The following is a 13,836-nucleotide window of genomic DNA, read 5'->3' on the forward strand; positions in this document are numbered from 1 at the left end:
TCTTCCAGACTTGGAGTTCTGATAATTAACCTAAAGTGTACGATTATTTCGAACAAGACTCATATTCCGAACACCACTTTTTATAGCGAAAACCACCCGAATTTCTTCGGTGATTAATCATTTTATGATTTAAGTTCTCTACATTTAAAAGTCTATTTCAACCTTTTAAATCGCCACTGTTAGGAATATGAGTCATATCCGGAATTTGAAACAAAACGATACTTTTTTAATAATGTATCCGTGACAATATTTATGTACCTACACAAATGCTTTGGTTTTTTTTTTTTGGAAAACGACTCAAACTAAATTGGTCCCCAATATCGTTGGGTGCTCACAGCGTAGGTATCAAAATTAGCTAAATATAATCAAACTGTTTTTGCATAAACTAAAATTTATTCTTCATAGAAGTTTATTTTTTTGTTAGAAAAGCAAATAAGTTGACCTAAGATGGGAGATGCTTTTGTCACTAATAAAAATCGCTTACTTGACTATGCGAAAACTGAAATGCGCAAATTTATTGAGTATCTAATGTTTGTGATACGAACAATATTATTCAGCATAAAGTACTTTGAGCGGCACAAAATTCCAATTAGCGGTCTACTCCTGGTAAACGTCCCCGTACTTATTCTTCACCTGGGGCTGCTGAGGTAGATGATCTTCCGGTCTCGGCGAAGGAGCGGCAACCTCTCGCCTAATCGGGGGCGTATCTTCCAGAACCGTCGGCGGACGGTACGGTGCCTGCTGTCGGCGCACGTATTCCTCCCGATTCTGTCGACGTAATTCTTCGTAGGATTTCGTCACCGGTGGCGGGTCCACCGGGAGCTGCAGATCCTCCTCGAAGGCGCGATTAGCTGTGAATCAAATATTTGAAAAAATATTCGAGGAGATGTACATTGTGGACCTTACAATCAAGAGACGGTCGAGCGCTTTCATCCAGCCCGGAATAATTGGGCGTGTGGACGTCGATGTTGATCGAGTCCCGATTGCGGAAATGTTGTTCCGTCACACTGTCACTCGGGCTGGCCGGCCCAAACGGGGACAACATGGCCCCAGCGCCGAACCCTTGATCGGGATATCTGTGAGATAAGATAAGAATTTTGAAATAAACTTCCATTTCACAATTTGAGATAAAATAACAATCTTTCAACGGTGGTCGCTCCCTGACGTCTCTGGCGAATCATATCGGCCAAACGGGAGTTTGGAATGCGCATAATCTTTTCGGCACATCGACTCTGGTAGCTCAGCTTGCCGATGAAGTAGCCCAACGTAATTCCAACGAATACTTTGGGACCGGCGCCAAATCGCGGGCTTGACTGAAAAGGAATGAAGATATCTGTGGTTAAATGAGTACCTTAAAATGGGTAACATTGGCCGGAATTCTCGTAAAAATTCGAAACACTTATTTTTGATTAAAATAGTTCAAATAGGCACATGAATGGTGCTTCTCTTTCTTTTATTCATTAGCTTAGAAAATTGAGATTTCTGATAAAATTGAAATATGTTCAAACTCTTGAAAAAGCTTGAAAGGCCTTACAGTTGAGGTCAAAATACGAGTATCTATCAAAGGATACATACTCTAGTGGAAAAATTCCATTCCAATTGAATTATTCAATAGTAAATTTGTGGATTTAATATGATCAATGTTTACCCGTATTACGGTATGATTAATCGCTTATTATGGCTAATTACCTTCAGAAATCCCCTTTGGACGGCGTAGTACGTTCCCAATCCGAAAACCGTCCCCAGAGGCATCGAGCGTTGGAAAAATGCTTCCCGGTTACATTCCTGCAGCACTTTCAGCTCCTCCGGCGAAAATTGGAAGTTCTGTGCAGGGAAACGGATTGATCACTCGATAAATCGTCATATTTGAATTAAAATTCTACTCACCAATGCATTGCGGGATCCCTCAGGATGATGTGGTGCTGGTTGCGCTCTATCCATAATTTGTAATATTGTATTTTCGTTATGAAATGCAATCGTAATGTTTCTGCTTCGAATTTCACATAATCACAAAAATAAAATCACAGCTGATTTTGACGCATGCAGCCGGTTGGTCGAGAATTCAGTGATCTCCAAACTGCGGCCCGCGGGTCTCATGCTGTTATTTCTGTGCTATGTTGGCAATCAAAGTGGTGTTCGATGATCCAATAGATTATAATTAAGTTATTGAAGGTTGCATTACCAGAAAATATGAAAGTTATTACTAATTTTATGCAAAACATAAATCACCCGAATGGCTCGATACCGTTGTAGTCTGTGAGAGTTAATAATAGAGATATACCTAATGCTTCTACTGAGTTAATGCTCTTGAACGCTCTCTCGCCATGCAACAAACGAGAGAGTGATATCAACATTCATAGGGCAATGTGCCAAGAACTGTTATGGTTCATGAACTGTTACACTCTCTGAATATGGCTCGATCGGCTTATTCGGATCAAAATCCAAACACTGAACATTTGTGAGCAGGTTCTAAGCTGTTTAAATTAATTTTAATATTACTTGCAGCGCTGGAAAAGTTCGCATCACGAAGCAGCTCGCGAGTGTATACCAACGCATAACAAACATTACAGACTCGGGAACTGGCTAGGTGTGAGTAAGTCCGCACCCGTCTGCTCGAGAGAACATGTCAAAAAAGGGCTGTCCATTAATTACGTAAGGGTTTATGGGGGAGGGGGGGTCTAAGATTTCTTACGCGCCATACAATTAATTTTTAATTTTCATACAAAAAATCTTACCATGGGGGGAGGGGGGGTTTAAAACCCCTGAAAATTGTCTTACGTAATTAATGGACCGCCCCAAAGAAGTAGCAACCAACTCGGGAGCGTTTACTCGCGATTAACCGAGCAAGGTGTGATTTATTGTGGTTTTGACAGACAAATTAATCGTATAACCATCAAAGCGACAGTAAACTACTAGTTTGTAGTCAAAAGCCCTTGGAAACCATAAATCTCGGAGGGGAAGCAACTTTTTCCCAAAAGCACAATATGACTCTGAACAGCACCGACCACGTTCGCGAATCACTTTTAGCTTCAGTTACTCGGGAGCCGACAGATGCGAGTAAACCAGCGCTCTGACGCTCGGGAGCGTTTGGTTTTGTTTTTGTTCCAGTTCAGAAGAAATGCTTGTGATCCATGGCATGTCTTAGGAGCATTGAAATGTGACGCATAATCAGCATGGCTGAGAACCACTGATCAAGATGTGTCACCAAAAAGGTTGACGAGCGCGCTCACTTTAGAATCACCCCTCGGTGCGTCAGGCACGCGCACGCACTTGACAGTTCTGTCAAACTCCGCGCGAATCATTCCGAAAAACGGAGCCAAAACTGTAAACACAAACAGTGAACTTTGTCCAGAAAGTGGAAGCGCTCTGCTGCTTCCCCAGCTCAGATCCCCGTGAAAATGGGACTCGATTTCGAAGTGCAGGACTACATCAAAACGTTGAACAAGAATAGTCCCCCGTTCCGGTGCCCCAAGTGCGACAAAAAGTATAAATCCGTAATTGGACTGCAGTACCATTTGAACAACTATGACCACGATAATCCGTCTCCGTCGACGGTGGCACCGGTTCCGGTGGTGGCCAAGCAAGCGGCAGCAGTAGCGGGACCGTCCGCAGAAGAGGAGAAAACACCTACGGCTCCGGAAAAGCCGGAAATAGAACAAACCCCGGCGCCTATCGAAGACGACGCCAAAGTGGAAGATGTGGAAATGAAAGAGCCGTCGGCAAAAGATGATAGCGAAAAACCTGCCCCGAGTACGAAAGCCCCCGGGAAAGGTGCCGTGGCAAAGGAAACGCCAATCCGACCGCCCAATAACAGCAAACAGAGGAGTCAGAAGAAGAAAATGGCAGTGACCCCGAAGAATAAGAATCAGACGGCCCCGGCCAGGGAATCTTTGACCTACATCGAGCAAGAAGCGCTCATCAAGATCGAATTCGGCGGTAAAAACATTAATCTGTCTGTGGACGAAGAGTTTGAGCTGATCACGCTGGACGAGCAGAAGAAAAAGTGGGACAATCCGGACGTGGAACTGTTTGCCGTGCCGGCACCGACGGAACCGGAAGTGAAACTTCCGGAAGGTGAGTAAATTGGGAACGTTTCTGTGGAATTTGTGAGGCTGGTAGTCACTAGAAAGTAAATGTTGTAGCCATTTTAAAGTAAATCGAATTCTTACGATAAAAAATCACTATTTGATTTTATCGGAAATTCTGAGAATTTTTTTCTTAGATATTTTCCAGAAAGTCCTAACTCTTCCTGGATTTTATCTGATGACTGTTCCTTTGATTTTCCTAGGACATATTTCAAGACTCCAGTTCAGAGCAATCTTAAAAAAAACCAGACTCTTCTCCAGGGATTTCTTAGAATTTCCTACGAAATTATCCTTCATGATTTCTTCCAGATTGTAACTAAGAGCTTCTCTAAGGATACCTTCAGGAATTTCTCCAGTTATTCATTACAATATTTCTCAAGGAAATCTTCAAAGATTTTTCAATACATTCTTTCTAGAGTTTGTCCATGCATTGGTCTAGGTAACATTTTTCAGAAGTTATAATAGGAATTTAAAAAAAAAACTTATTAGTTTATATTTCTAAAGCAAAACTTGAAGAATCCTCTGATGATACTAAATGTAAGTTCTAAAGTTACGCTTGATCAAAGAACTCATGGAATCTCGAGGAAGTTTTAGAAGATTTCTTGGATAAATTGCTGATTTTTCTGTAGATAATCATTGAAAAAACATCGGATGGAATCCCTATAGAAATTTATGTACGAATGATCGTAGGATTTCCTGAAAAATTGTGGCCGTTGATGAAAAAGCGTAGGATTTTTGCAGGGTTTTTAGGGAAAAAATCTCCGTACAGTTTCATTCCCAAACATTTGAGAATTTTCTTGGGACAATTTCTGTAGGAGTCTTTGCAAGATTTTCTAGAGTAACAACTGTAGAATTCAATTGAAGGATTTGGAAGAAATCTTAGGATAGTCTTTGGAAAAAAATCAATGTAATTCAAAGGAAAATTACTGGAGGTAACAGTGTTGTTGTGCTCAAGGATTGCCTGGGGAAAATTCTGGAGAAATTCCTGTAAGCATCCTTTGAAAAATCGCTGTAAGAATTTTTAGGACAATTAGTAGACGGATCTCTAGAAGAATTTCTGAAGATATCCCTATAAAGCACCTGAAAGCATTCCAGATCTTTGAAGAGGAATAACCGCGTAATAGTATCTGAAAGCCTGGGGCCCAGATAGCCGTAACGGTAAACGCGCAGCTATTCAGCATGACCATACTGAGGGTCGTGGGTTCGAACCCCGCTGGTCGAGGATCTTTTTCGTAAAGAAAATTTCCTCGATTCCTAGGGCATAGAGTATCTTCGTACCTGCCACACGATATACACATGCAAAAATGGTCAATCGGCAAAGAAAGCTCTCAGTTAATAACTGTGGAAGTGCTCATAAGAACACTAATCTGAGAAGCAGGCTTTGTCCCAGTTGGGACGTAACGCCAAAAAGAAGAAAGAAGAAGAAGTATCTGAAAGGTTTTCTGGAGCTTGTAGAATTGTGCATCAGAATTCACTGCAAGCAGAATATGGGAAAAAGAGACTTCAAAGACCATTTTGGTTAAAATAGAGACTGGTTAAATAGAGACCACGTCTCTAAAAAGAGACCTGCTACTAGAGATTCAACCATTAATTTGTTTAGAGATGCCTGCACATATTTCTTTGGATTTTTTTTACAAAAATGTTGTTCAACTTTTAAGAAGTTTCTTCCAAACAAAAACGTAGTCATAAGAACATGAATGTTTTCTGAAGCTTTTCCTTAAAAAATCTGAAGAGAAATACCTGTAGAACATGTGGAAACGTTGCTTAATACAGTCAGGTCTCCTATTAGACGCTGTCACCCACTTTACCCAGTTCAGTGTGTAATAGGAGGTAATAGGTATAAACTATGTGTTATTCATACACGAAAAACCAAGTTCTTCCTATTATAAACAGCTGAGAAAATGCGGAGGGGGTAATGTGATTGGCAGCGTCGAGTTGGATAAATACAACGAGTGCTTTAAAAATCGAGTTTTGCAACGAGTTGCATACAACATTTTTTGCAATAATTTGATTGTTTTTGAAGATATTACAAGAAAATCCACATGGGCATCCATGCGTAGTATCAGCTCAGTATTTCTCTATCAGGTAGGCTGTGGAATGACTGTCACAAATTTTCACACTTTCATTGCTGATCTTTCTTTCAAAGACAGGCCGCTAGCAATTTTCTACTATCAAATTGCAAGTTATTCATGTTCTAAATTGCCTACAAATAAGTATACACAAATTGCCCCATAACGCTTCTGTTTATTTTGATAGTGTGCTCACAAATCTTACTGTCACTTCTACGTCCGCAAGACTCAGCCTTTGATTCCGACTCGATTTGGTTCGTCAAATGAATGTAGAATCAGAATTTAGTTAACCAAGTCATTGAGAAATTCAGAGCAATCCAATAAATAAGGTATGGAGGTAATCTGTCGTCGAATTAATAACTCTCAAAACAGTACTGAAAGTGCTACTTTTCGATACTGTTATTAGTGCTGAAAAGTAACACTTTTCAGCACTGTTTGTATCGGTAGGAAATGTAGGCCATTATGTTGGTCATTCCCTAGATAAAAAGTAGGCCGATTTTGCAACCGAATTGCAAAAAATTGATGTTTCTCGGTTGATCTGAAAACGCTGATGGGCTCTCACAGGTCTGATAGCGAGTTACTTTTTAGCGACTTGGTCACTATTTTCGAGTTGGTAACTAAAAAGTCAGTATTCCCAATAAAATTCACTGCTTAATATTCACAGCAATAAATCATTTTTCGAACTGATGATAATGCTGAATTGTTAATATAGAGACCTTTCCCGCCCTCTTTCAAAAGCGTTATATTATTTGGTAATGCATAATTATATTTTTATATTGCTGGAGGCAATGCGAGTTCAACATATTCTAAAATGTCATTAGACTATGGTTTGAAAAATGTCAGATGAAAATGTTAACTGATATTAAACTGACACTATTTCAAAAGTACATCGCTAAAGAACAGCCTATGATAAAAGAAGAAAAAATCACTGTTGAAAGCGTCAATGATTATTGATGCCAACAATCACTTTGCTAGTGCAACTTCCGAAAGAATGGCCGATAACTAAAAGAAGGACAAATCTCTTGTTGGAAATTGTAATACTGACAAGATGTAATACAGCCAAGTAATGTAGGGGCTTATATTCATTTATTTTTTGAAGTCGACTGTCAACTTTGAATTTCGCTCAAGACAATTTGTCAGTGTATTTTTTTTAACCGCTATCGCTGTATGATTGGTGATGAAAGTAGAAGAATATTTAGAGTAGCGTTTTGGATTCAAAGTATCAACAGTAGATATTATTTCTGTTGAAATTTCTGGAGAAATATATGATTTTTTCTTTGGAGTTCTAGAAGAAATTTGGGATGGAAGTTCTGGCAAAATTACGTAAACGGGTTTAGGCTGAATTCCGTTCCGTCCAAAATTTAGGAAAATAAGCAGGATTACTCAGAAAATACTAAAGAGCAATCTTCAGCGGAAAACGTTTGGCCACTAAAATTAGGGCTTTAGGACCCTCTTATTGTTTTAAAGAAACTCGCCAAAAACTTTCACAACTATTCGTTTGTATTCGCACTACTACGCTGTCTGAAAAATGTTCAGAAGAAAATAAAATTCGTTATATGGTAAATTACCAACCATTGCACATGGTAAAATACGCTAAGTATTGTACACTTCATACTTTCATGCTCATTGATGAAAAAAATTGGCTTGTTTTAACCTGTGAAATAATTTGATTAAGGGTTTGTTAAGAATAAATTAACAATTTATCATTATACATTCGCATGTTTATTTCTTTGGAATTCATAGATTTGGAATTTGAAAGAGTTCTCTATCGACGTGAATTTGAATAGATTGTAATCTATTCGTAACTTATATCGCTCAAAGAAAAACGAGGAGAGAGATCCCCATTCCGATTCACAATAATAATGTTCAATAGCAATCAAAATTCAATGTTATGGTGTACCTTTCTGTAATTATCCCATCTGCCAAATATAAATTTATGTAAAAATGGGGATTTTATTCCCATTTCTACAGAATTATCTACATCATAGTTTTAAGTTTTTATGGAAATGTAAAACGTAAAACTAACAAACGGTGAACTTTTTAAAAACTAACCATTTTCTTGAATCTGGTCACTAAAATAAATATTTTTGGCACCACCTTTTGCTACCAGCTCTGAATTTGTGTTATATTTTAGGCAAGTTCAAGGAGATCGAAGAGTACAACATCCACGACGCCCCGGCGCGGCCAAATGCATACATTCGGTTCATCGAGAAGAGCACCGAGGAACTGGACGGAGAGGTTGAGTACGACGTGGACGAAGAGGACACTACTTGGTTGGCCATAATGAACGAACGCAGAGCGCAGCAAAATCTTTGTCCCGTGCCTGTTGATTCACTGGAACTGTTGATGGATCGCTTGGAGAAGGAATCCTATTTCCAGGCGGCGGTGACCGGTCAAAATGGTGCCCCCGTGGATGACGATGCCGTGTGCTGTATTTGCATGGATGGAGAGTGCCAGAATACGAATGTCATTCTGTTTTGCGACATGTGTAATTTGGCCGTCCATCAAGATTGCTACGGAGTCCCTTACATTCCCGAAGGCCAATGGCTTTGTAGGCGATGTCTGCAAAGTCCCAGTCGGTCAGTTGACTGCGTTCTCTGTCCGAATACCGGAGGAGCTTTCAAGCAGACGGACAGCAATCAGTGGGCTCACGTCGTTTGTGCTCTCTGGATCCCGGAGGTACGGTTCGCTAATACCGTATTCCTGGAACCAATCGATTCGATCGAAACCATTCCTCCGGCCAGATGGCGACTTGTGTGCTACATTTGCAAGCAGAAAGGCATAGGAGCTTGTATCCAGTGTAACCGAAGTTCTTGTTATGCTGCATTCCATGTCACGTGCGCTCAACAAGCCGGATTATGCATGAGAATGGACCAGGTTCGAGGAAACGACACGCACCCGATTGTCGTTCAGAAAACTGCCTATTGCGACGCGCATACGCCGATCAACGCTCTGGGATCTCCAGGATCTGGAGGCGAAACCGATCCGCGAGAAGCTTGTCGCGAGAAAATGAAGAAAGCTCGCAAAATGTTGGCCATTAAACGGACTTCGGCTCCGGTGATCCTGATCCCAACCATTCCTCCGAATCGAGTGGAAGAAATTGCATCGCTGGTTAACATTGCCAAGAAGCAGCAGTTCATCCAACGGTTGATCGCCTATTGGACTCTCAAGCGTCAGCATAGAAATGGAGTTCCCTTGCTACGTCGTCTTCAAAGCCAAGGACAAGCCCAGGGAGCGCCAGGACGCGACAAGAACGATGGCTCACCAGACGCGCGAGAACTCTACCAACAGCTTAAATATTGGCAATGTCTTCGACAGGACTTGGAGCGAGCTCGTCTTCTCTGTGAATTGGTTCGAAAGCGTGAAAAGCTCAAACTGATCATGATCAAAACCAGCGAACAATGTGTCATGGCCCAACTGAATCCCATCGAGAGCGTTCTCCACCGGATTCTCGACCAACTGGAAGCGAAAGACATTCAGGAAATTTTCCGAGAACCCGTCGATACCGAGGAAGTGGCAGATTATCTCAAAATTATCACCCACCCGATGGACCTGGGAACTATGCGACAAAAACTCAAGTCCGGTTACTACACCAATATCGAAGACCTGGAAGCCGACTTTACGCTGATGGTCACCAACTGTATGACCTACAACAACAAGGACACCATGTTCTACCGGGCGGGAGTCAAGATGAGAGACGCCGGAACGATCATCTTCCGCACGATCCGCAAAGAGCTGGAGCGAGCCGGTCTGCTGGAGAAACCCCAACCTCCGCCGGCAGCCGTCCAAGGAACGGAAGACACCCTTGCCATCGACATCGAAGCCGAGTTGAATCTGCTGGCGCAAGAACCTCCCAGTCAGGAGTTGATCGAAAAACTCCAACAGCAACTGGCCAAGGCCGGCGGAATCAGGCACGGCATGACGCGCGCCAAGAAGGTTAAACACATCCGGGCGGAGATTGCCAAGATCAAGCGGGCTCTTTCGAAGGAACCGGAGAAACCTGCGCCGGTGAGTAGCGACGATACCTTAGGTCTATGGTTGAAAATGTAACTGTAACTTTTTATCGTTTACAGCCTGTTGAGAAACCTACGCCCGAACAGCCAACGCTGAAGAAGGTGGCAGCAGCCGAGACGGCCACTTCGAAATCTCTTAAAGTGCAACAGACGCCACCGGCCAGTCCGTTGAAGATCCTGAATAACAGTCCTTCACCGTCGGGTGTCAATAGAAGGTATGTCTTTGTCTACTAAATCCAAATCTGTCAGGATTATTTGGGAAGTTAAAAGCAATCCCTAAAGAATTCTGTTAAAATTCATGGAGTAATATCTGTAGTAGTCTCTAGAAGATTTTCTGTTTGTATATCTGAAAGAAGCTCTGGAGAGATTTATGTAGGAATCTCTGTAAGGATTTCTTTAGGAATGCTTGGAGGGTTTTTTGTAGGAATCCCTTAAGAGATTTATATAGGAATTTGTAAAGGTATTTCCGTTGAAGTCCCTGGAGGGATTTCTATGGGAACCCCTGGAGGTATTTCTGTAGGAATCCCTGCAGAGATTTCTGTGGGAATCTCTGGAGGAATCTCAGCCTCCGAGATGAGTCAGCCTCGGGCTGTAATTCTTGTATGAAGCCTTGGAGGAATTTTGGAAGGATTTGTGTGTCAATCCTTGGAGGGATTTCTGTATGAATCTCAGGAGGAATTTCTGTATGAAATCCTAGCGAGATTTCTGTAGGAATCTCTGGAGGAATTCATGGAGGGATTTTTGTACGAATCCTTGAAGGGATTTCTGTAGAAATCTCTGGGTCAATTCCTGTAGTAGTCTCTGGAGGGATTTCTGTAGGAATCCCTTACGGAATTTCTATAGAAATCCCTAGAAGTATTTCTGTAGGAATTCCTGTAGTATTTCTGTAGGAATCTCGGACGAATTTCTGTAGGAATTCCTGGAGGGATTTCTGTATGAATCTTTAAAAGGATTACTTAAGGAATCCCAGGAGAGATTTCCTTATAGGGATTTCTGTATGAATCCTTGCTTCCTCTTGGCATTACGTCACCAGTGGGACAGAACCTGCTTCACTTATGAGCATTTCCACAGTTATTAACTGAGAGCTTTCTTTGTCAAAGTGGCCGCATTCGCAGCGTATATCGTGTGGAAGCTACGATGATACTCCATGCTCAGGGAAGTCAAGGAAATTTCCATTACGGAAAGAACTTGGACCTACCGGGAAACGAACCCAGGTACCTTCAGCATGGCTTTTCTTTATAGCCGCGAACTCTAACCACTCGGCTAAAGAAGGCCCCTTTTCTGTAGGAATCTCTGGAAGGATTTCTTTAGGAATTCCTGTAGTGATTTCTGTAGAAATTCCTGGAGGAATTTTTGAACGAATGCCTGCAGGAATTTGTGTTGGAATCCTTGGAGGGATTTCTGTATGAATCACTCGAAAATTTTCTGTATAAATCCCTGGAGAGATTTCTATAGGAATCTATGAAAGAATTTTTTTAGGAATCTCTGTAGGCATTCCTGGTGGGATTTCTGTATGAATCTATGAAGGAATTTCTGTTGGAATCCCTGGAAGGATTTCTGTAGAAATCCCTGGAAGTATTTCTGTAGAAATCCCTGGAAGTATTACTGTAGGAATTCTTGGAGGGATTTCTGTATGACTTCCAGGGATTTCTACAGAAATACTTCCAGGGATTTCTACAGAAATACTTCCAGGGATTTCTACAGAAATCCCTGGATAGATTTCTGTAGGAATCCCTGGAGATATTTATGAATAAATCTTTATAGGGATTTCTGTAGGAATCCCTGGAGAGATGTATGTAGGAATCTCTGGAGATATTTATGTAGGAATCGCTGGAGCGAATTCTGTACCAATCCCTGGTGGTATTTCTGCAGGAGTCCCTGTAGGGATTTCTATAGGAATTTATGAAGGCATTTTTGTAGGAATCCTTTGAAGGATTTCTGTAGGTATCCATGGAGGGATTTCTGTAGGTATCCCTGAAGGGAGATCTGTATGCATATTTGAAGGGAATTCTGTAGAAATCCTTGGAGCGATTTCTGCATGAATTCCAGAAGGAATTTATGTTTGATTCCCTGGAGAGATTTCTATGGGAATCCTTGGAGGGATTTCTGTCGGAATCTCTGGAGGGAATTCTGTAAGAATTCCTGGTGGGATTTCTGTCGGGATTGCTGTATGAAACCCTGGTTGGATTATTGTAGGAATCCCTTGATGGATTTATTTACAAATCCTTAGAGGGATTTATGTAGGAATCCCTGGATGTTTTTTCGTATAGATCCCTGGAACGATTTCAGTAAGCATCCTTTGAAAGATTACTTTAGGAAACCTTGGAACGGTTTGTGTTGTTATCACTAAAAATATTTATGAAGGAACCAGACATCCTTAAAAATTATAAACTCAAGTTTAATATGCATTGCATTTTACTTCAATCGCGACTATTTCCCTTCCGCAGAACTGCCGTCCTATTCACGCGCAAAGCCCAGGCCGCCCTCAAGAAGCCGGAAACGCCATCCAAGGAGGAAGCGGCCATCGCCGCAACGACCGAACTGCTCCAGAAAACGGCCAAAAAAGCAACCCGAGGCAAGCGCGGCGCATCGAACAAGGGCAAACAAGCCGCCGGAATCGGGGGATCGGATGGCGGTTTCCTCAACCTACCGGGCCCTTCCGGAACCGGAGGGAGCCGCAAGTCGTTGGAATCGTCGTCGGAGAAAAAATCTTTCGAAGCCATCCCGGACAGTTTTCGGGTGTACCGGGGCGGTCAGGATCGGGAGATCTCCGATTCGGACGACAGCAATCTCAGCTTCACCGGCAGTACCTGCAGCAGCTGTAGCGGATTCAGCGGAAGCGGAACCGAATCGGAGTTTGGGTAAATTCTGTGCCACGTTTACCGATTGATTCAACATTTATCGTATTTTACTCGTTTTGCAGAAGTTCCAGCATGGATGACAACGAGTCCTTCTGTGATTCGGAAATGTCCACCAGCGAAACGGAAGCCTTCCCAGAGAAACCTGCGCTGGAGCCGCTCAAACTGGTGTGGGCCAAGTGTCGAGGTTATCCGTGGTATCCGGCACTGATCATTGATCCGGACATTCCCAGCGGGTTTGTCCATAACGGAGTTCCCCTCCCAGCTCCGCCTGCCGATGTCCTGGCCTTGAAAGCTAACTACGAAGAGCAAGTGTTTCTGGTTCTGTTCTTCGACGTCAAACGGACCTGGCAGTGGCTTCCGGCCAACAAATTGGAGCTGCTCGGCGTCAACAAAGAACTCGATCAGAGCAAGCTCGTGGAGTCGAGGAAACCAACTGAGAGGAAAGCCGTCAATAAGGCCTATCAAGAGGCGTTGCACTACCACAGTCAGGTGTCGAGTGCCGATGGACCAGCCGGAAAGCTCTAGAGGAACAAGCAGTTGCTGATAAAAGTTTTGTTAATGTTTTTGTGCTATTGAAAGTAAACGAAATTGTTGGTCCCGTGATCGGTGATGAAATATTGCTACGTTATACAATTTTGCTGCTGCATACGCGTTTTAGATGTAGGACTAGAGGCACCTAGGTTTAAGCTATTTCGTGTACTATTTATCGTGTAGATTATGATTGAATGTTTTATCGGACCGAGATGATACTAATAAAGTATCGTTCAAAACAGGAATATCTACTTAATCAAAAAAAGAAACTCGAATA

At 42.2% G+C, this 13,836-nt stretch overlaps 2 protein-coding genes across 3 annotated transcripts; one reads left to right on the forward strand and one right to left on the reverse strand.

Annotated features, from left to right (window-relative positions):
• Window positions 1–484: 484 nt before the first annotated feature.
• LOC5571267 (OCIA domain-containing protein 1) lies at window positions 485–2,057 on the reverse strand. Its single transcript, XM_001653515.2, has 5 exons — window positions 1,888–2,057; window positions 1,690–1,824; window positions 1,138–1,313; window positions 907–1,076; window positions 485–851 (listed from the first exon to the last, which is right to left on the reverse strand). Exons 1-5 carry the CDS (start codon window positions 1,939–1,941, stop codon window positions 598–600), a joined length of 789 nt encoding a protein of 262 aa, XP_001653565.1. The 5' UTR covers window positions 1,942–2,057; the 3' UTR covers window positions 485–597.
• Window positions 2,058–3,274: 1,217 nt separating this feature from the next.
• On the forward strand, window positions 3,275–13,834 carry LOC5571266 (peregrin). Of its 2 annotated transcripts, none has more exons than XM_021840227.1 (5): window positions 3,275–4,074; window positions 8,289–10,162; window positions 10,228–10,382; window positions 12,615–13,028; window positions 13,094–13,834. In XM_021840227.1, the coding sequence occupies exons 1-5, from the start codon at window positions 3,399–3,401 to the stop codon at window positions 13,551–13,553; spliced, it is 3,579 nt and encodes a 1,192-aa protein (XP_021695919.1). In that variant the 5' UTR covers window positions 3,275–3,398; the 3' UTR covers window positions 13,554–13,834. The 2 variants fall into 2 exon arrangements, with proteins under 2 accessions (XP_021695919.1, XP_021695918.1); XM_021840226.1 differs by having other exon boundaries at window positions 3,276–4,074; window positions 13,091–13,834.
• Window positions 13,835–13,836: the final 2 nt, after the last annotated feature.

Source organism: Aedes aegypti, chromosome 2 (assembly GCF_002204515.2).
Source record: "Aedes aegypti strain LVP_AGWG chromosome 2, AaegL5.0 Primary Assembly, whole genome shotgun sequence".
NCBI classification, from domain to species: domain Eukaryota; kingdom Metazoa; phylum Arthropoda; class Insecta; order Diptera; family Culicidae; genus Aedes; species Aedes aegypti.

What these genes read in the sequence shown, in the direction of transcription:
- LOC5571267 (XM_001653515.2), bottom strand. Translation starts at nt 1,941, where the DNA reads ATGGATAGAGCGCAACCAGCACCACATCATCCTGAGGGATCCCGCAAT. An exon ending in AGGGATCCCGCAATGCATTG is followed by an intron (nt 1,825 to 1,887) that starts GTGAGTAGAATT and finishes TTCCCTGCACAG; the next exon opens with AACTTCCAATTTTCGCCGGA. An exon ending in CGCTCGACCGTCTCTTGATT is followed by an intron (nt 852 to 906) that starts GTAAGGTCCACA and finishes TTTGATTCACAG; the next exon opens with CTAATCGCGCCTTCGAGGAG.
- LOC5571266 (XM_021840226.1), top strand. Translation starts at nt 3,399, where the DNA reads ATGGGACTCGATTTCGAAGTGCAGGACTACATCAAAACGTTGAACAAG. An exon ending in CCGTCGGGTGTCAATAGAAG is followed by an intron (nt 10,383 to 12,614) that starts GTATGTCTTTGT and finishes TCCCTTCCGCAG; the next exon opens with AACTGCCGTCCTATTCACGC. An exon ending in GGAACCGAATCGGAGTTTGG is followed by an intron (nt 13,029 to 13,090) that starts GTAAATTCTGTG and finishes CTCGTTTTGCAG; the next exon opens with AAGTTCCAGCATGGATGACA.